This window comes from Hemiscyllium ocellatum, chromosome 13 (assembly GCF_020745735.1).
Source record: "Hemiscyllium ocellatum isolate sHemOce1 chromosome 13, sHemOce1.pat.X.cur, whole genome shotgun sequence".
Lineage (NCBI taxonomy): Eukaryota > Metazoa > Chordata > Chondrichthyes > Orectolobiformes > Hemiscylliidae > Hemiscyllium > Hemiscyllium ocellatum.
The window spans coordinates 21968512-21989808 of record NC_083413.1 but is presented as its reverse complement, the minus strand read 5'-3'; the positions used below and the strand labels follow the sequence as shown (position 1 = coordinate 21989808).

Sequence of the window (21297 nt, the reverse complement as noted above, 5' to 3'; positions counted from 1 at the left end):
TGTCACGATGAGACTGTCCAGTATTCTTTACATCATTGACTTTGGATCTCATTGATGTGCCACCTTCACTGCCTTCAGTGAAAAGAGACTGGTCCACCTGATAGTCACATTGCGGATCTTTGGGTCTGTTTGAGAATCCTCCGATCCCTTGATGGTCTTGTGCTTTGAGGTTCTATCCATCAGGACTTCACTGCTCGCTCAGCCTGAGGCTGAAGGCCCACCATGCCACTGGGTCAAGTACCAATTATAAAAGTGGACAAACTGACAGCAGCAAACACTGCCGGCTGTGGGTGGCACTGCGCTGTTGTACCACCAAGAGGTAAAGCCGTCTTTATAAAGAAGACATGTCTCTGTGACTCACAATCTGCCAGTCATGTTGGCGGAACCTATGTCACTGTTCAAGGACGGAGACTCTGGACTTCACTGTCAGTACTTTGCTTTTGTCTCTTCCCTCCTCCCACTGGAAGGAGTGTTTGCCTCTTTGCTGGGCTTTGGTTCCACGTGGGATACTAAACAAAGTGGGGGTAGAAGAACCAGTCACTCCTGTGGGAGATCTGGCTCAGCAGGCAGGTTGCGTCCAAGCCCAGATGCAGTGAGTGTTGGCTCACTATTCACGCGCTGTGGACATCACACGAGAAGCTGACCCCATAATGGGCATCACACAGGGAGGTAACCCCACCAAGTTCTCTTACATGAGGGCCCAGGCTCTCGCCTAAGAGAAGTTGCTGAGGTCACCTTCAGCACCTCTTCAATCCATCCAGTCAACACTCTATAGACGGCAAGTCAGGTCAGTGGTGCTTCAACAGCTTTCCTTCTTATCAGCTCAGCAACAACAGTGGTCATCAACAATCAGCTTTCTTGGACTCTTCATGTGGACGCACTGGTTACAAAGGCCCAACAACATCTCTTCTTCCTCAGGCAACTGAGGAAATTTGGCATGACGGCAAATACTCTCGCCAACTTTTATAGGTGCGCCATCGAGAGCATTCTGTCTGGGTGAATCACTACCCGGTGTAGACAAACGCAAGGACTGCAGATGCTGGACACCAGAGTTTAGGTCATTGTGGTACTGGAAAAGCACAGCAGGTCAGGCAGCATCCGAGGAGCAGGAGAATCGACATTTCGGGCAAAAGCATCTATTCCTGATGAAGGCTTTTGCCCGAAAAATCGATTTTCCTGCTCCTTGGATGCTGCCTGGCCTGCTGTGCTTTTCCAGCACCACTCTAATCTAAACTCACTACCTGGTACGGCAACTGTACCATTCAAGATCGGAGACAGTTACAGAGAGTGGTGAACTCGGCCCGGACAATCACAAAGGCTAACCTCCCATCTATAGAATCCATCTACCAGGCCCGCTGTCAAGGAAAGGACGCCAGTATTCTCTGCAAATATTTTCCTACAACCTCTACCATCGGGGAGAAGGTACAGAAGCCTGAACACGCACCAGCCAGTTTCAAAACAGTTTCTATCCTACTGTTGTTAGAATACTGAATGGACTCACAAACTCTTAACATTCGCCTGTACCTGTGTTTTTGTTTTTGCCGCTGTTTACCTATTATTTACCATCTATGCAACTTAACTCTGTGATCTGCCTGTATCGCTCACAAGACAAAGCTTTTCACTGTGCCTCGGTACACGTGACACTAAATACAATACAATTCAATTCGAAAACGGTTTAGTTTGGAAAAGAAGTTGCATCACGTTTTTATTTATTTTCACTGGAACGTTTGAAACCGTTTTTTTGTTGGCATGGTGAATTGTTGTGGTCAGGACCACACTGCCAGGAAGGGCAGTGGAATCAGTTTCAACAGGAACTTCCAAAAGGCAATTGGGGGAAAAAAAATCGATCAGGAAGTAGAGTTAATTGGTCAGCTCTTGCAAAGGGCTGGCACAGGGCGGGATGGGCTGAAGGGCCTCCTTCTACACCGAATTATTTTCTAACTCAGTTTTTTTCCCTCCATTTCCTTTGCTGTAGACCCCCAGCTGAAAGGTATAGTGACGAGGTTATTCAGCCAGCAAGGCTTCTACCTGCAGATGCAACCTGATGGCACCATCGACGGTACCAAGGATGAGAACAGCAACTACAGTAAGTCGTGAGTCTGACTCCTTGTGGACTGGTTCAGACAGCTCAGTACCAGGCCGGGGGCTGCCCTGACATGGCTCAGTGCCCAGTGGTGCTGCTGGATGACAGTGAAATGGGTGGGTGATGGGGAAAGGGAAGGGTGTTGTTGCCAGGAGACTGTGAAGATGTGGTGTTGCTAGGTATCAGGGGAATGATGGTGTTGCGAGGTGACAGGGAATGACTGTGTTTCTGAGTGACGGGGAGGAGCGACGATGTTGCTGGTGACGGGGGTGGTTGTGATGGTGTGGCTGGGTGAGGTGAGGAGTGACGGCGTTGCTGGGTGACAGGGGGAGTGACGGTGTTGCTGGGTAACGGGGGTTAGTGACGGTGATGGGGGAGGGAGTGACGGTGTTGCTGGGTGACCGGGGGGGAGTGACAGTGTTGCTGGGTGATGGAAGGGGGAGGGAGTGACAGTGTTGCTGGGTGACAGGGGGAGTGACGGTGTTCTTGGATAACAGGGTGGGGAGTGAAGGTGTTGCTGGGTGATGGGGGGAGTGACGGTGTTGCTGGGTGATGGAAGGGGGGTGACAGTGTTGCTGGGTGACGGGGGGAGTGACAGTGTTGCTGGGTGAAGGGGGGAGGGACGGTGTTGCTGAGTGAGGGGGGGAGTGACGGTGTTGCTAGGTGAAGGGGGGAGTGACGGTGCTGCTGGGTGATGGGGGAGAAGTAACGGTGTTGCTGGGTGACGGGGGGAAGTGATGATGTTGCTGGGTGACGGGGGAGTGATGGTGTTGCTAGGTGACGGGGAGGAGTGACGGTGTTCCTGAGTGAAGGGGTGGAGTGACAGTGTTGCTGAGTGAAGGGGGGAGTGACAGTGTTGCTGGGTGACGGGGGGAGTGACAGTGTTGCTGGGTGACGGGGGGAGTGACAGTGTTGCTGGGTGACGGGGGGAGTGACAGTGTTGCTGGGTGAAGGGGGGGAGTGACGGTGCTGCTGGGTGACGGGGGAGAAGTGACGGTGTTGCTGGGTGACGGGGGGAAGTGACGGTGTTGCTGGGTGATGGGGGAGTGACGATGTTGCTGGGTGGCGGGGAGGAGTGACGGTGTTGCTGAGTGAAGAGGAGAAGTGACAGTGTTGCTGGGTGACGGGGGGAGTGACAGTGTTGCTGGGTGACGGGGGAGTGACAGTGTTGCTGGGTGAAAAGGTGGAAGTGACAGTGTTGCTGGGTGACGGGGAGAAGTGACAGTGTTGCTGGGTGAAGGGGGAGTGACGTTGTTGCTGAGTGAAGGGGGGAGTGACGGTGTTGCTGGGTGAAGGGGGGAGTGACGGTGTTGCTGGGTGAAGGGGGGAGTGACGGTGTTGCTGGGTGAAGGGGGGAGTGACGGTGTTGCTGGGTGACGGGGGAGTGACAGTGTCGCTGGGTGAAGTGGGGGAATAACAGTATTGCGAGTAAAAAATGTTCATCTGAATTGCCTCTTTCTGTGCTGCAAAGCTGAATGGATATCTGTCCCACTTAGGTATATGTCTTGCACAAGTAATGGAGCAAGGTATTTGTCTAGGGAATTTAATGAGTTATAAAATTTATCACAACTTCATCTCTGGATCTGAGCCAGCAGGCCTGTTGGAGGAGAGGATTTGTTCCTGGCACTAACAGATATGTCTTAGGCACGGAAACGGATGAAGTCTGTCTGGGTGTGAAGGATCCTTTCACTGCCAGAATCCTGTGCCAGCGCAATCTAACTTTCATTCTGACAAACCTGGAAACCGTCCCTTCCCCCACCCTGGCGTTCAGCATCTCTGGTACGTTTGGTTTTGTTGGATGGCAGTGAGGCATTGATGTCAGAACAGGGCAACAGAATGAGGCCATTCATTGTCTCCCTCCTTTTTGATCACTCACTTGGATGACAGCTAATCTTGTCTCTAGCTGCTGTTGTGGCTTACATTTCCGTTTAATATTCTTACCACCTGTAAGGTATTTTTAGCTGCTGGGATAGATTTTATTGTCAGGAACACTAATGAACTATAATGTTTTATACATTCTTGTATATTTTTTCTGCAGTAATGGGAAGTGTGCAATGGGTTTGCAGACATGATTGGAGCCTTTCTGGGGTTCTGGCTTTACCATAGAAAGGAATCTAATTGCTCGCCAGTCTGTTCTAATTGTAAATGACGAGAGCAGGAGATTCTCCTGTGCCATAAAGCTGCTGGGCCAGAATCACTGCTGCTGTGCATGTTTTCTTGGAATCCTTCTCCCAGGCAATTGTGTGGATTTTTTTTTTAACCTCTATTCCCTCGACGATGATGAACAGTTCTCGCTCAAGTTTTGGAACGCCCACACGCTCTTCAGGCACAACAGCTCTGCTATCATTGTTTTCCTGGCCAATTTGTTTCTGAGATTGCAGTAACTGAGTATCATACTCGTCATATCCAGGCATGTCTGTGTAGGGATGACTGTGGCAGAATATTGAGCACTTCATCTATGACAGGACAGTCAGATTTTGGGTAAAGATAAGTAGAAGTAATGCACAGATTAAATATCCAACTATTCTCCTCTATAACAGTGTGTCCAATATTGATGGCTGTTCATTAGACAGGCCCCTGCAGCTTTCAGTTTCAAACTTGGTTTTCTCGATAAAGCCAATAATGGGGTACTTTTGGAAGCAAGGTTCTGGGAGCTGATGCACAGCGTAACCCCAGAGTGTATTGTTAATTGGGCTGACTTAAGAATTGGGAACTAAACAGTGAGAACAGAAAAGGAGGATGAATTAAGGCTCGGTTTAATGTCAGCTAAGAGACAGAAAATATAGTCAGGAAAGAGAAAGAAAGATTGAGTTTAGAGAAAGAAGTGAGCTACATAAAATTATAAACACAAAGGCAATAATTTCCAACCTGATATTTTAAAAATTTCCTTCAATAGTTTATTTGCTTGTTAGAAATTTACTTGTGCTTATAATTACTGGCCTTAAATATCAGATATCACAACGTATCATAGAATCACTACAGGGTAGAAAGAGGCCATTCAGCCCATTAAGTCTGCACCACTCCTCTGAATACTCAGTGGAAGCCCACACAGAAAGAGTATCTGCAGACTCCACACCAACCCAGGTTCATGATGCTGTGAGGCAGCAGTGCTAACCACTGAGCCACCGTGCCACCCAGGTCGTTTATTGTAAAACTGAAGGTAGAACTGCAAAACTTATAACATTTCACTGCACACGCATGCCTTATCCAAAATCACTGTAGCATTTATGTCAATAAAGATTGCATTCCATTTGCCTCACTATTACTGCAGTTGTACATAAAATCTTTTATACACTGTCCCCATCAAATGCTCCCAAGACAGTACAGGATGGGGTTAGATACAGGCTAAAGCTCCTTCTACATTGTCCCCATCAAACACTCTCAAGCCACCTATAAATAGGAACACAGAGACAGTATAGGCTACGCAGCCCATCAGCTTGTTCTGCCATCTTGGATCCTAGCTAATCATCGACTTCAATGCCATTTTCTCATCCTATCCCCATATGTCATTAGAATCTCAAAATCTATGGAAATCTGTTTTAACCATATTCATTATGTCAAGGATTGCTGCTTCAACTTTTCAGCACGTATTGTTCTCTTGCTGGTCCCATTATGTGTCCAAGGCTAAGTTAGTTGTTCTTGGTTTTCATCTGCACAGCACAGGGATAAAGGAGGTAACAATCCATTAGTGACCCTGTTGGTTGAGAGCCAGATTTGCTGTGTTTCCCTCCCTCTAGTTTCACCCAATGTGCTGGGCTACTGTCACTGAGCGTGCAGGGCAGTGGCTGATGGGGAGTTGCTGCATGTGAGTCTTCAAGAAGTGGCAGGAATTATATCAACACTTGGTATTTCAGTGCCAGAGGCCAGGCATGTGTTTTGGTAGCTTACCTGCTTGTGACAAGCTTTGGATTCAACTTGTGTAGTGAGTTCAGGTCTAAGAACTCCAATTCCATCATAACCATGCAGTACTGAGGGAATGCCGCACTGTCAGGGGTGCTGTCTTTTAGATGAAAAGCTAAACCAATCTGCTTTCTCAGGGAGTTCTCCCAGGTGTCTGCTCAACATTAATTCTTCAAGTTTTTTTTTTGTTATTTGTTTCTGGGATGTGGGTGGTCTTGACTGGGCCATCATTTCTTCCCTAACTGCTCTGGAAGAGCATAGTAATGAGCTGGCCTTCTTGAACCATTGCAGTTGGTGTGGGACAGCTAGTTCCCATGGTGCCACGAGGAGAGGAGTTCCAGGGTTTTGACCCAATGACAGTGAAGGGACAGCGATATGTTTTCCAAGTCAGGTTTGTGAAAGGGAACTTGCAGGTGGTGGTGTTCCTATGTGTCTTCTGCCCTAGTCCTTTTGAATGGTAGAAATTACTAAAAGATTATCTTATCACTATCACTAGTTGTGGGATTGTACGGTATGTTAATAAACTCCCGACTTTCAAGCACTGCAACACAGCATACACTTTACAAATACATCATTGGATATAACAGTCTTTGCCGTGACTTGGCATAAAAGGAAGTGAAATCAATATCTCATTTACAAGTTTACAAAGTTAAACATCTCACAACACCAGGTTATGGTCCGACAGGTTTATTTGGAAGCACTAGTTTTCAGAACGCTGCTCCTTCATCAAGTGGTTGTGGAGTATAAGTTCGTCGGATACAGCTTTACAAGTGTACTTGTGCTTAGAATTACTGGCCTTGAATATCTGATATCACAATTTATTATACAATCCCTACAGCACATTGAGTCTTCACCAATCTTATGTGTACTCAGTGAAAACCCACACACATAGGGAGAATGTGCAAGATCCACACAGACAGCCACCCAAGCCTGGAATTGAACCCAGATCCGTGGTGGTGTGAGATAGCAGTGCTAACCAGTACGCCAGCCCAAATGAGATGGAGTTGAGCATGTGAATGATGGAGATGAATATTTTGTCAAGTGCGCTATAATGATTCCCAGGAGCGCCATTTCCACTTTGTTGAAAGAGTGAAGTTATGGCATTCCGCACTGCTCTAATGAGGCCATTTAAGTTTTTTCGCCTGTCGGCAAATATTTCTGATTATCATTTGAAGGGACACAAGCTGGTAACAATCCGCTTTGTTTAAATGTGGATGGCTTAAAACTGGATTAACCCACGTACAGGCATCAAAGTCAACCACAGTAATCATACACGGAATTAAAGAGTTGAAGAATTGTTTGTTGCACCAGTGTTTGCACGTCTGGCCAGCGCAGATAAGATTATGTTGTGACAGCGCAGATTTACCACTGCTTATCTCTTCAGCCAGCAGACGAGTTTTGGTTTGAGTGGAATTGGAGATTAGGATAAAGGTTTGGGTGCAACCAGCTGATACTCAGCTGATTCACAACTTGGCCCAGAACACAGATGGATCCAACTGTTTTCTGGTGGCACGGCTGACCCCAGTTTTAATTGGATGTGCGTGAAATTTAATTGCCCAGGGACGGATGTGAAATTTCCAAAAGTTCATTCTGTCAGTGTGTGCTTGCAATTCACTGAAAAACCAATTTGTTCAAAAATAAGATTTTTTTAAAATTATGCTTCCTGATGGCTTCAAATTGCATTTGCTCAAAGCAGATCTGAATTTTCTCAACTTCTGTACACACCGACTGTGTAGTTGGCTCGGTTAGTTGGCACAGAAAGGAAGTAATGAAAGAAAGCTGTTTAATCAGCCTCCACACTCCATTTCTTCCCTTTCATTGAAGCTCACCACCATCCACCCACTCTCTACCCACCAAACCCTGCTGGCCATATGACTGCCATATCTTAACTTCAACCCTGTATGCATACTTTAATTTGTTTTCAACCCTTCAACCCTTGTCACTGTTCCAAGCCCTGAGGTAATTTCTTACCAGAGTTCTCCTCTGAGACCAGTTTCCAGCCTTCACACAATGTAAATTTCTGAATCACCATCTCCACTGATCTCCTTCACTTCTCTCCATCTCCAAACTCTCAATAAGTGGCCACAATCTCATACCTGAATCTCCTTTTCATCCCAACTATTATCTTCCACTCCCCCATGACATAATTCCAGATTCTTCTCTGGAATGTCCTCAATTTGGCATTTCTGTTGATTTTTGCTCAATAACATTTTTAGCCCTAACAGTCACTTGGTATTACAGATCTTGAGCATTGCTGAAGACATGTCAAAGCTTTTCATTGTGCACTCTTTAGGGCAGATGCAAAAATGTCAAATTTCAAAAGGAACAACAATTTATATTGTATTAATGCAGTATTAATTGTTTTTCCCTTTGAGGCTTTTTATTCTTGGTAAATGTTATGATGAGCTCTGGAGATAAGTTTCAGTAACGTGTCTTTTCAGCAAGACTGTCATTCCCAGTAAATCACATAGCTAGCTGCCCTCACCACCAGGGATCCAGGAATTGTTGGTTGTAAAGAAACCAAAGTTCACCAAGTTTGTCTTCTACTTTCCTATTAGTTGTACAATTCAGCAGTAATCATAGCAATCCCTATTCACTTGGTCTCTGTAATCTCCTACCCTACTGCCTAGATGTAACCGTGCCTTCCTTTTCAAATTCCTGAATACGTTGTCACTTCATGACATTTTCTCAGTTAGTCACTGACAGGACCATGCGTGAAACAGCAAAAACATCCAGTGCTAGTGAGCTTTGAGGAACCATCAGTTCAAACCCACTTGTTTCTCCCAAACATACCAATCATTCTGTTGAAACAGTTCCCACTTCTTAACCATCAAGGTTAAAGACTACAAAATCAAGATAATTGTTGGTTGACTGGCCTATCATCTTGAGAGGTGCGTTGCGCTCCCATGTTCTTTTGATTCATTTCTGCTTTGAGGTTTTATTATGTTATTCTAAGATCATCCTGAAAAGTAAGGAGAACAAACTGACCCCTAAATATCAGAGCTGAACATGTGTTGCTGGAAAGGCGCAGCAGGTCAGGCAGCATCCAAGGAGCAGGAGAATCGACGTTTTGGGCATGAGCCCTTCTTCAGAAATCCCGAAATGGGCTCATGCCCGAAACGTCGATTCTCCTGCTCCTTGGATGCTGCCTGACCTGCTGCGCTTTTCCAGCAACACATTTTCAGCTCTGATCTCCAGCATCTGCAGTCCTCACTTTCCCCTAAATATCAGATACAAGGAATGTATGGATTCTTTTGTCACAAAGATAAAGATTATAGAGCTGCCTTCACCTTTGCTGTACTCTTTGGTCTTCATGCACCAATATTTTGAAGCTTCCTCAAGCCCTTCTTCAATCTGGCACATTATCCTTGGGTAGTTTTTCCCTACAATGTTCAGTCATGGAAACCATCAGAAGAACTATCTTCGCAAACAAAATCAGAAATTGCTGGAAAAGCTCAGTAGGTCTGGCAGCATCTGTGGAGAGAAAGTGACCCTTCTTCAGTTCTGAGTGCTGCACTCTTAAAGGGACGGGATGTTAAACCAATGTCCCATCTCCCCTGTCGGTGTCTGTATAAAAATCCCATGTAATCAGGGAAGTTCTCCTTATGAACTGGAAGGGTTTGGAGGGATATGGGCTGGATGCTGGCAGGTGGAACTAGATTGGGTTGGGATATCTGGTCGGCATGGACGGGTTGGACTGAAGGGTCTGTTTCCATGTACTCTATGCCAAATGCATTGTGCTGTTTTTGGGAGCTGTGGTGCACTAATTATCTTCCCCTTTCAAAATTGTAAATATTTCCAACTGATCTGTTAAAATACATGTCTGGGACAGGTGGGATTTGAACCTAGGCCTTCAAGTCCAGAGGTGGGGACATTACCATTGTGTAATAGAACCTTTTCTTTCCATGTTGTAGCCTTGGTTCCTTCAGCTGTAAAGCACATAGGGATAGCCTATCGTAATGAAGAGTTATACAGAAGTACAAATCGATGTTCCTTTCAAATTGCTTTTTGTGTATTGTTGTTGGAGGTAACTCCAGTACACCTTTATAATTAGCTAAAGTGCAATTGAGAGCAGGTTTGTGCCACTGTAGTCGTTGATGTAAATCACTTTTGTGCTCCTCAGCTCTCTTCAACCTGATTCCTGTGGGATTGCGAGTGGTGGCAATTCAAGGCGTGAAATCTGGTCTCTATGTGGCCATGAATGGGGAAGGTCTCCTCTACAACTCAGTGAGTACAGATGCTTCATTTCCCCACTGTTCGATCAGAGCTATCATTGACCCCCAAGACACTTTGCTGTAGGTCCTGGTCATTCACTTACCTCCCTGGGTTACAGAATTCAAGTGAGCAGTTTCACAAGTTAGAATCCCTACAATGTGGAAGCAAACCATAGCCTATTACCTACGCTTTAGAAAGCATCCCAAACCCCCTACTCTCTCCCCTCTCATCCTGTATTTCCCATGGCTAATCCACCTAGCCTGCATGTTCATAGACAGTATGGGCAATTTAGCATGGCCAATCAGCCTAACCTGCACATCTTTGGACTTTGAGAGGAAACCAGAGCATTCGGAGAATATCCACATAGGCATGGGGAGAATGTGCAAACTCCACACAGCCAAAGGGTGGGATCGAACCCACGTCCCTGATGCAGCAGTGCTAACCACTGAGCCACCGTGGAAAGGTTTTGTCAAGTTCACCTCAGGCCTGTGAATTTATAGGATGGGGGCAATAATCAAAATGAGCTCTGAACTCATGACGTTTAATCATCTGAACTATTGTTCAAATAAAGGTTTTGGTTAAATAAAATTTCAGCATCTCTCTTGTTAGCATTATACTTCCTTTCTCCTCCCTCTCCCAGGCGGTGCTCTTGCCTGAAGTTGAGTTGAGCTCTAGTCAGGCTCCTGTGAAGTTGGGTCTTTCCTCTTTCGACTTTATAGATGTTGGTTATGGGCCCTGAGGTCAGCCCCAGTAAGGTCGGAGGTCCCTCCCCTCCTGTTCTCCCCCAATCCATCTCCCATCTCCCATACACAGTAACGGTGGCTTCCTATCTGATAGATGGAATAGCGGGAGGGGGTTGGAGAGACAGGATGATTTGGGAGGTGGGTGTTACACTTGAAACTGTCTCAGGATATTGATGCAGGGGAGTGAGTTTGACAGCAGCGTGGGATCTAATCATCGCAGCTGTTTTGGTGCATAACAACTGGCTGAGTCTGTTTTACTAGAGTGGGTATTAATGAAGCCATACTGGGACTCATTCGATCACTGACTACAGAACCAGTTTTACACTATTCTACTTCATCTTTCTGCCTAAGTGAGTTTTTGAACAGCTCAGTAAATTAGGTATTTATTTATTGCTTCCATTTCTGCACAAACCCATCACTACATTTGAATACTTATGGCTAATTGTGTCAGTGCTCTGGGAGATGTCAGTTAAGCAGTTTACAGTAACCTACCAGTTAAGGTGAATAATTCAGTGGTCATGAACTCAAATCTCATCCCTCAACTTTCAAACAGAGAAATTCCATGATTCCCTCATTTCTTTCTAGCTTTCTGCTTTTTTTTTAGCTGATTGATGTCTTTTGTTGTTGAGTTAGAGTAAATATTTACCAAATGTCTGGATGGTGCACTATTCTGTAATGTACCTTATAAATCTTAAACATTAATGGATCTAAGGCATGTGGTGAAAAATTGCACAAGAGATCAGTGCTGCCTAGAAAGGCTTCATGGAATGTGAAAAGTAATGGTTTGTTTAGCACTGAATGCTCCTTGTGCCTGATTCAATGACTACACATAGTGGGCAGGATTTTCCAGGCCTCCTTGGAGCTTTTAAAAGGCTGGGGAATTTAATCAAGCAGGACAAGAAATTTCAGTTAACTGATGGCAGGTTACATTTTTATACTGTTATTCTTTGATGGAATGTGGGTGTCGATGGCTGGGTCAGCATTTGTTGCCTGTTCCCCTAATTGCTCTTGTGAACCTGCCTTTTTGAAGTGCTGAAGTCCATATTGTGCAGTTACGGAGGGCACAAGGAAGAAAGTTTCAGGATTTTCACCCAGCAGCAGTAAAGGAAGAACGATATCATTCCAAGTCTGGATGGAGGGAGGCTTGATGGGGAAGTTGCAGGTGATGTATTCACTTCTGTTTTCTGCAGCCATTGCCGCATACAGACCTTGGGGATCTACACTGTGTCTGGCAGAATTAAAGGGATGGTAGGTCATGAGATTGCTGCAGGATTCCAAGCCTCTGACATGCTCTTGTAGCCACGATGTTTATCTGGCTGTTCTAGCTGCTACTTTGTTCATTGGGAACAAGTTGGTTGTGAAGGATTTAGCTAAGGGAACATCATTGAATATCAAGGATCGATTGATAGGTTCTCACTTGCTGGAGATGGCCATTGCCTTGCAGTTTTGAGGCACTTGCTTCTTATGAGCACAAGCCTTTTTATTATTCAGGACTTGCTACATTTAGAAGCTTCAGTATCTGAGGAATTACAAATGGCACTGAATGTTATGCAACCATTCATGAACACCCTCACCCCTCCCCTTATGATAGAGGAGAGGTCATTGATGAAGCAAATAAAGATGGCTAGATGCAAAAATAGTGATTGTACTTCCTACGTAAGTTATTGGCTTTGATTCAGAATGTCTTAAGGATTGATACAATGCTTTTTCTTCATTCCCATTATGCGTTTATTCTTTGGCTTCATCTTTTCTTGCGAATGAGTCATCAATGGACCAGGATCCTTGGATAGATGGGTGGTAGTGAGGAAGAGGTGTGAAGAGAGAATCATAGTGCTGTACACCACAGGAGAGGCAAGGCGAGATTTTCTAGAGGTGTCTAACATTATCGTAGACTTTGATGGAGAAAACGCAGGAGAACTGTTTCCAGTGGCAGAAAGATCGGTCAGTAGATTGAAAGTAATTACAAAAAGAACCGGAGGGAGAGATGAGGACTTATTTATGACAATATAGAACATGGTGTCCAAAAGGACAATGGAAGCAGATTCAAGAGGAAGTTTTACAAGAGAATTTGATGAATACTTGAAAAGCTAAAAGGAATGTAGGACTATCAGGAGAGAACAGGAGAAGTGTGATTAATTGGATATCTCATTGGAAGAACTGTCATACGTTGAACGCCTCTGTTTCTGATCTAAGATTTTATAAATTTATCAATGTAGCAGAATTTAATATCATCCATGCCCACTTTATATTTAACTTGTCAGCTTGCTGATGCTCCCTTTGATAGTTGGCTGTGGGTTGAACATCACTTGTATTGGGTTCTGACTGCATTAGCCTTGTGTCCAATCTAATCCTTCACTCAGTACTGCAGCAGGGAATTTCCTGCTTGTTTCTGTCTTTGGCTGTCCATTTGAAGCTGCTAAAAATGAAATTGCCTCATTAAATATTTATTCTGCGAGTCTCTTCAACATAAAAATTGTCCCCTGCTGCTGCAGTTTTGGGTGTCTTTGGTAACATTTGACATTAGAAACGTACAGGCCAGATTTGACAAATATCATGAGGCTTTATCACAAATTTCATAGCTTGTTCACCTGGCAATGACTGACTTATCTGCTGCTGCACTGAAAGCTGGCATGATTCAGGTCTTTCAGATTCTGGTTAGGGTAGAGATGGAGATGGTGCTCCATTTGCGACTGAGATCAGAACAGAGGACCATGGATTTCACAGAGCTGCTAATAAAACCAGTGGAAATTCAAGAAAACAAACATATTAGCCAGAGCTTATGCCTGAAACGTCGATTCTGCTGCTCCTTGGATGCTGCCTGACCTGCTGCGCTTTTGTAGCAACACATTTTTCAGCTCTGATCTCCAGCATCTGCAGTCCTCACTTTCTCCATATTAGCCAGAGTGGAGACAGTGTGGGACTCAGGGAAGGGTTGAAGTGAATAGTAATGATGCATTCAAAGGGAAGCGGGATAACAGATGATGAAGGAAGGAATGGAAAGATGGGATGATGGGAGAAGATGAAGAGGCGATGGAGGGGATTAATATGGGAAATGAAAATTGAAATGCTTAGTGTGTGGCAGTAGTTGCCAAATTCGAATTGGATGTGATCTCCCAATGCAGGCTTGTTGGCCTGAACATGGGTCATCAATTCCCATTCTGCCTGATTGCTCTGAGTAGATGTTATCTGAGCATTCAGACTTAAAACAAGACAATGCTGAATTGTTCTCTGACTGGGTCAGTGGGACTTGAAGCTGGCTCTGTTTTACACCTTGCTGAATTCAAACCTTACTTATTGCATACAGGCTGCTGTCACCTTTTCCCACTGGTGGTTTCAATTAGAAAATTGAGAATGAGAAGATGTCAAAGCTGATTGGAGAACCCAAGATTTTTATTATATGATTTGTTAACCAGGAGGAATGCTGTTTCCACCACGGGGTGTATCCTTAAATCCAATGGAGCAATTTACTTGATCCTTGCCACCATCTCCAATTTTTCCACAGTATTTTGCACAAGGACAAACAGCCTGTTCAGGTTGCTGCATTGGAAATGCATAGGTAGTGGGGAAGGGGACCTCAAAACCTCATACTGTTCAGTTGAGCCAAGCTGGATGGTCTCTTTCAAAGGCCTGCTGAGCTGTTTCTTGTTCACTTAGATTCTGAGATCACCAGTTGGGCAGTTTGATTTAATGAAAAGGGGATCTCAAGCTGGTGAAATCAAATGAAAGCATGGCTTGTCTACCAGGTCTGACAGTCAAAGGATGTAAACATCTGTGATGAATATTGTTGCATGACATTTCCAGGTCAGGCCGATTAAAGCACTGTAAATTGGAACAGACAAGCCAAGGTAAGTTCAAAGCACAAGCTTTCCTGATAGCTCATCCATGTCCAATTTCTTCAATCTTTGCAGTGAAGTGAAGCTACTTCAAATGGTTCTGTCACTAAGTCTTTCTCTGTGTCTTTGTCTGAGTTTTCTATTTGTGTCTTTTTGCTGTTCATTTATTTCAATAGTTCTTGTGTCTCTCTGTATCTCTCCGTGTTTCTGTTTCTTTGTGTGAGCTTTCCTGTTTCTATGTTTCCCCCTCTCTCTTTCAGTTTTTTTCTCTGTCACTTGTGCTCCCCATTTACCTGTATGACCAATGGTAGACCATTTGGCCCATCAACTCTGCAAATGTGTTGCTGGTCAAAGCACAGCAGGCCAGGCAGCATCTCAGGAATAGAGAATTCGACGTTTCGAGCATAAGCCTTTCAGAAAGGCTTATGCTCGAAACGTCGAATTCTCTATTCCTGAGATGCTGCCTGGCCTGCTGTGCTTTGACCAGCAACACATTTGCAGCTGTGATCTCCAGCATCTGCAGACCTCACTTTTTACTCATTTGGCCCATCAAGTCTATTCCACTTTTAGTGAGATTGTGGCTAATCTCACAACCCTTAACTCTACACTCCTGCCTTTTCCTTGTAGCCCTTGGTTCCCTTGTGTATCTGTCTCCGCCTTCAGTATAATTAATGGCCCAGCCTTGACTGTCCTCTGCAGCAGATGTTTCCACAGCTTCACTACCCTCTGAGAGAAGACATTCCTCCTCAGCCCTGTCTTCAGTGGGGGACTCCTCACTCTGAGATTATTCCTCTGGTCCTAGACTCTCCCATGATGGAAGCAACATCTCTGCAGCTAAATCTCTCAACCCTACTAATATTTCAATAAATTTGCCTCTAAGCTTGCCAAAGTGCATAACCTGACATTTTCTCTCATTATATTTCATCTGTCAAGTTTGTGACCACTCATCTAACCTGTCAAAGTCCCTCTGTAATCCTCACCGCTTACCTCCCTTATCCAAGGTGCTAATACATATTGGAAATGATTGTGGCCCTACCACTGATCCCTGTGGTACTCTGCTATTTACAGGTTGTCAGCCTGAAATATTTTCTTTACCCCAACTCTCTGTCTTCTATTATTTATCAAACCTATGTCCGTGTTAATATCTTACCTCCAACAACTTGACACATCTTATTATGTGCAATACTTTGTTGAAAGTCTTTTGGGAACCAAATATATTGCATCTACTGGCTCTCCGTTATCTATGCTGCCTGCTACCTTCTCAATAAATTTGCCAAGCATGACGTTCCCTCTTGGTGTAATGCTGTTTAATAGTCTGTCATATTTTTTCATTGATAGTCATTAAACTCATTGGCTGATTAGCTTTTTTGTTATCCCTGTCCCTTTTTGAGCAGGATGCTATATTGGTACTTTTTGATTTTATTTGGGACTTTTCCAGACCCCAAGGATTCTTGGAAGATGATCATCAGTGCACTTACGATCTCTATAGCTAATTCCTTTTGTTGTGTTGTTTGCAACCCATCAGGTACAAGAAACATATTGACCTTTTAACTAATTAGTTTCCTTAGCACGTCTTCTCTAGAGGTAGTTACTGTGGTTATTTCTTTCCCCTTGCCTCACAACCTCCTGATTAGTATTTTAAGAATGTTATAAGTGTTCTCTTTCAAGAAGACTGATGCAATGTATTTATACAACTCACTGCCTTTTCCCATTTCCTATTATTATTTCACCAACTTGGTTCTCTAAGGGCCTTATTTTCACTTTGACCTTCTTTTCCCTTTTGTATATTTACAGAAGCTCATACGGTCCATTTTAATATTACTTGTGAGTTTATCCTCATGGTTTTCTTTTGAGTCATCTTTTGTTGGCGTTTGAAATGTTCCAAATCCTCTTGGTTCATCACTAATCTTTGTCACATTGAATATTTTTTGCTGTTAGTTTGATGGAGCCTGACATTTCCTTGGTTCACCATGGTTACTTCATTCCCTTTCAATACTCCTTTTCCCTGGTGTGATATTCCTTTGCGGTAAATCATGAACTATTAAATGTCTGTCATTGTTCCTCAACTGTCTTTTTTGCTAAACTGTTTTCTTGGTCTACTCCATTCAACTCAGCCATCATTTCTTTATAATTACCTTTATTTAAAATTTAGTGCTGATGTTTCTGTCCCAACTTTCAAAAAAACTTGAATGCTAAAACGTGTTGTCTTATGGTTGCTCTCTATTGGTCACTCTCTCTCTTTTCTCTCTTTTCTTTCTCTCTCACTGTCTTTCTTTCTCTCTGTCTGTCTCTCGCTCTCTCTCTCTCTGTCCCTCTCCCCCCCCTCTCTGTCCCTCTCCCCCTCTCTTTCCGTCCCTCTCCCCCCCCCTTTCTCTCTCCCCCCCCACTACCTCTCTCTCCCCCTCACCTCACACTCTTGCTCTCTTGCCCCATCACCACCTCTCGTGCTCTCTGTTTCACTCTCTTTCTGCCCTCCCCACCAACTCTCTCTCCCTCTCTTGTTCCCTACCATCCCTCTCTCTCTCTCTCTTTCTCTCTCTGTCCCTCTCCCCCCCCCCCTCTCTTTCTCTCCCTCCCAGTACCCCTCTCTTCCCCCACACCACCTCTCTCACTCTCTGTCTCACTCTCTCTCTCCCTTTCTTGTCCCCCACCATCTCTCTCTCTCTCTCTCTCTCTCTCTCTTTCTCCCCCCCACAATGCCTGTCTGACTGTCTTCTACTTTGTATTAGGAGAGGGACCTCTTATGTAAGGGCCTATCAGAAAATCAGAGTCATTTTCAGATTGGAACCGGAACAACTAAGTTGCATACTTTGTTGCTTTTTGCCAGAACTGATTAATTACTGTCCTGTCTCTGAAAAGTCGGAATGTCACATCCTTCCTGTCAAAAAAACAGTTCCAGTGAAAAAGTCCACAACAAGGGTTATGAGGGATCGCCAGCAATTGGATATTTCAGACTGCAGCAAACGGGGAAGGTTGTTCCATATCCCTTATCCCCTGACACCACTTTTATCTGGAGGCAGGATCTGAGGGACTGCTATGCGGAGAGTTGCCTGAGAGAGAAGCAGAAGAGGAAATCTGCTCTGATGAAAAAAGCATTGATGAAGGAGGTTAGTGTAGAATGATGGTCCCTCCAATCTGGATCAGATGCACCAAGAAAATCCTGTGGAATGTGGAGATGGTGACTGGAAGAACACATTGAGGTGCCAAATATCACAGTCTGATTTTGCCAGGATTCTCCCGTACAGCTCTTTTCAGAGCAACACAGTCTGCAGCTCCACTCATTCCTCTATCTTTTGAGGCACCTTCTCATATTCCACCTGAAAGGCAGCACCTAACTCACTGACCTTCACTTTATTGTCCTCTCATTCCAATATATAAGCCTCATTGCAGGAGTTCCTTAGGTTAGTCTCCTAGGCTCACCCATTGGGGAAAGTGAGGTCTGCAGATGCTGGAGATCAGAGCTGAAAATGTATTGCTGGAAAAGCGCAACAGGTCAGGCAGCATCCAAGGAGCAGGAGAATCGACGTTTCGGGCATGAGCCCTTCTTCAGGAATGAGCCCTTTTCCAGCAACACATTTTCAGCTAGGCTCACTCATCTTCAGCAATTACTAAAAGTACCGGTCATAAGGCTGCATTTTGATGTCCTGATTTTGTTGGCATCATTCTGGAAATGCGTATTTTGGGTTATCTGTAGTTTCTACTGAATTGCGCCGGTTTAGGAGAGTGATGTGATTCCCATCAGCTCCAGAGGTGTTGTAAATTATGAAGAGGACAATCAGGAAGCATACAAAAGGTAAGTTGAAAAAGTGTTGCCAACTTCACATGTACTTATAAAGTTATATATGTTCACAGCTTCATTTTCAAAAGCTAAATGTCACTTCTCCCTGGGGTAGTGGATTGGAAATAAAATCCTGCTATCCCCGGAGTTGTAACAAACATTGAAGGTTTTTAAACGAGTGAAAACTTCTCATTTTACTTGAGTTTCAGACCCAGATTGCTAGCAGGGACCAGGCTTCTGTTTTTAACAGGAATGAGTATTTATCATAGGTGATTTAATGCCAGTTACCGATGAGCAATTGTAAATCTTTAACTACTAGTTAAACTCCAACTTAAATACTCCCCTTTACACAGACACACAAACAGGTACAGATAGAGAAAACAAAACGTGGGTATTATGGATGGAGGGAAAAGCTGGGAAGACAGTTCACAGGATCTGCTGGGATGATGCATAAGTTCATCAGAATGCTACCACTTTGCCTTCCTTCTTGAGGTGCTTTCACTGGTTTGCAGGAATGGCTGGTTCACAATTCTGAAAGGTCTCTGACCTATTATTTAAAAGTCATACTGTACAGCAAGTGCTGAAGGGAAAATAAACTGTTTTTCTTCAAATTTACACTGGCATTTACTGCAGAGAATACAGGAAGCTCCTGAGCTGGTGGAGGGTTGTCTCAATCTTGTTTATAGCCCCAGGCCGGTTAGCTACCTGAGAACCAATTACACAGTGGTTGGAAACCTTTGCTATCAGTGCTTATAATTTATGAACTTTGGGTTAGTTGCTTTTTAAAACTACAATGTACCTTCAATAATACTTGGTTTTAAGATAGTTCTTCTCCCATGGAGACAGCGAGAACTGCAGATGCTGGGGATAAGAGTCGAAGAGTGTGGTGCTGGAAAAGCACAGCAGGTCAGGCAGCATCCGAAGAGCAGGAGAGTCAACGTTTTGGGCATAGGCTCTTCATGCTCGAAACATCGACTCTCCTGTTCCTCGAGTGCTGCCTGACCTCCTGTGCTTTTCCTGCATCACACTCTGTGACTAGAGTTCTTCTCTCACCTTCAGTCCACCATCAAAAATGCAGTAAAATAAAAATATATGTTACTTAAAGCTAAATTTATACAGTTTCCAGATTGCCTCAGCAGCTGGCTAGATGTAACAATGAACAGCATTCTGTAAATGAAATAGATTTCAACTGTATTAGATTATTATTTTCCATTAGAAAAGTATATTGTACCAGAGTGAAATCCAAGTGAGAAATGTGCATGCCCATAACTGTTATCTTTTCCCATGAATTTAAGTTGAGTCTTTGGCTATTTCAGGGCCTTGAGACCTGGCTGTCGTTCTTATTATCAGAAAGCCCTAATGTATTCAGCTCTGATGGGTTTATTGGTACAGTTGTTAAATGGAATGTTATTAATGGTTCCTGCCTGAGTTCCAAATATACTAATGATTATGCTCAGTAGTGACCGTTGACATATCTGTCAAGCAGGATGTGACCATTTTGTTTATTTTGAAAGATTTGTGAACTATGAGGATAAAAAGTTTTATATTCTTTTCAAATATTGCGTGTTTACTTTGAGAAATTATTAATATCTCAAAAGGCATGCCAATTTTAATAGAAATCTGTTGAGTTAATTTTGGAATAGACTGGTGAGTGCACGGGGGTTAATGGGGTTGGGGCATGCAAGTGATGGGAGGTATTTAGGTGGAGGCTTATACTTGCACCTCATCTCACTTTGAGAACTGGGAGGTTAGTGTCATAGACCCATAGAGTGATAGAGATCTACAGCACAGAGGATGACCTTTCAGCCCTTGTATTCCCACTGGTGGAAAAAAAACATCCAACCATTCTAATCCCATTTTTCAGTACTCGGCCTATAGTCTTGTATGCCTTGGCATTGAGATAATACTTAAATTTCATGAGAGTTTCATCTTCTACCACCATTTAGGCAGTGAATTCCGGATTCTCACCACCTTTTTTCCTCACATCTCTTCTAAACCTTCTATCCCTACCTTGAATCTATGCCTCCATCTAGGGGATACGTTTCTTCTTGTCTCCTTATCTAGACCCCTCATAATTTTATATATCCTAATCATGTCCCTTCTCAAACACCACTGCTGTATGGAAAACAACCGCAGACTATCTTAACTTTTCTTCCTCACTGAATTTCTCCAGCCCCCTCCCACCAAAGCAACATGCTTGTTAATCTCCTCTGCACCTCCTCCAGATCTATCATGTTCCTCCTATAACATGGATTCAAGAGCTGCACATGTCTGAAACCTAACCAGTGTTTTGTACAGTTCCTGATAACCTCTCTGCTCTTTTACTCCAAACCTTGACCAATAAGTCAAGTGTATCATATGTCTTCTTACCCACTTTATCCACCTGACTTCATACCCTTAAAGAATATGAGAGCATTCGCACCATGGTCTTCTGATCCTCAGTGTTTCCAGGGTCCTACCATTCAGCATGTTCATTGCCTTGTTTATAATGTCCAAGGGATCACCTCACACTTATCCAGATTAAATTCCCAGAGAATGGAAGCTGATTGTTGAATTTTGCGATCTTCAGTTCAATCTTGTGTTTCTAGTATGTGGTCCATCTCCTTATCATGAAAATAGCATTGGTATGTATTACCAGTCAGGAGGTGGGTTATCAATATCGGCAAGTCTCCCAACTCCTGACTCTGCCTCCAAGATACAAATCCTGCTCTAACTGCCGGGATGGAAAATATTCCAGGAGTAATA

The 21297-nt window shown here is 44.0% G+C and overlaps 1 protein-coding gene across 3 annotated transcripts in view; it reads left to right on the top strand.

The window, feature by feature from the left end:
• Positions 1-21297, top strand: part of LOC132821803 (fibroblast growth factor 12) — a 366432-nt gene that overhangs the window by 235606 nt on the left and 109529 nt on the right. For all 3 annotated transcript variants that reach the window (XM_060834612.1, XM_060834611.1, XM_060834610.1), the window contains exons 2-3: positions 1976-2086; positions 10107-10210. In XM_060834612.1, coding sequence (XP_060690595.1) covers positions 1976-2086; positions 10107-10210 — 215 coding nt within the window. The remainder of the gene's footprint in view (positions 1-1975; positions 2087-10106; positions 10211-21297) is intronic.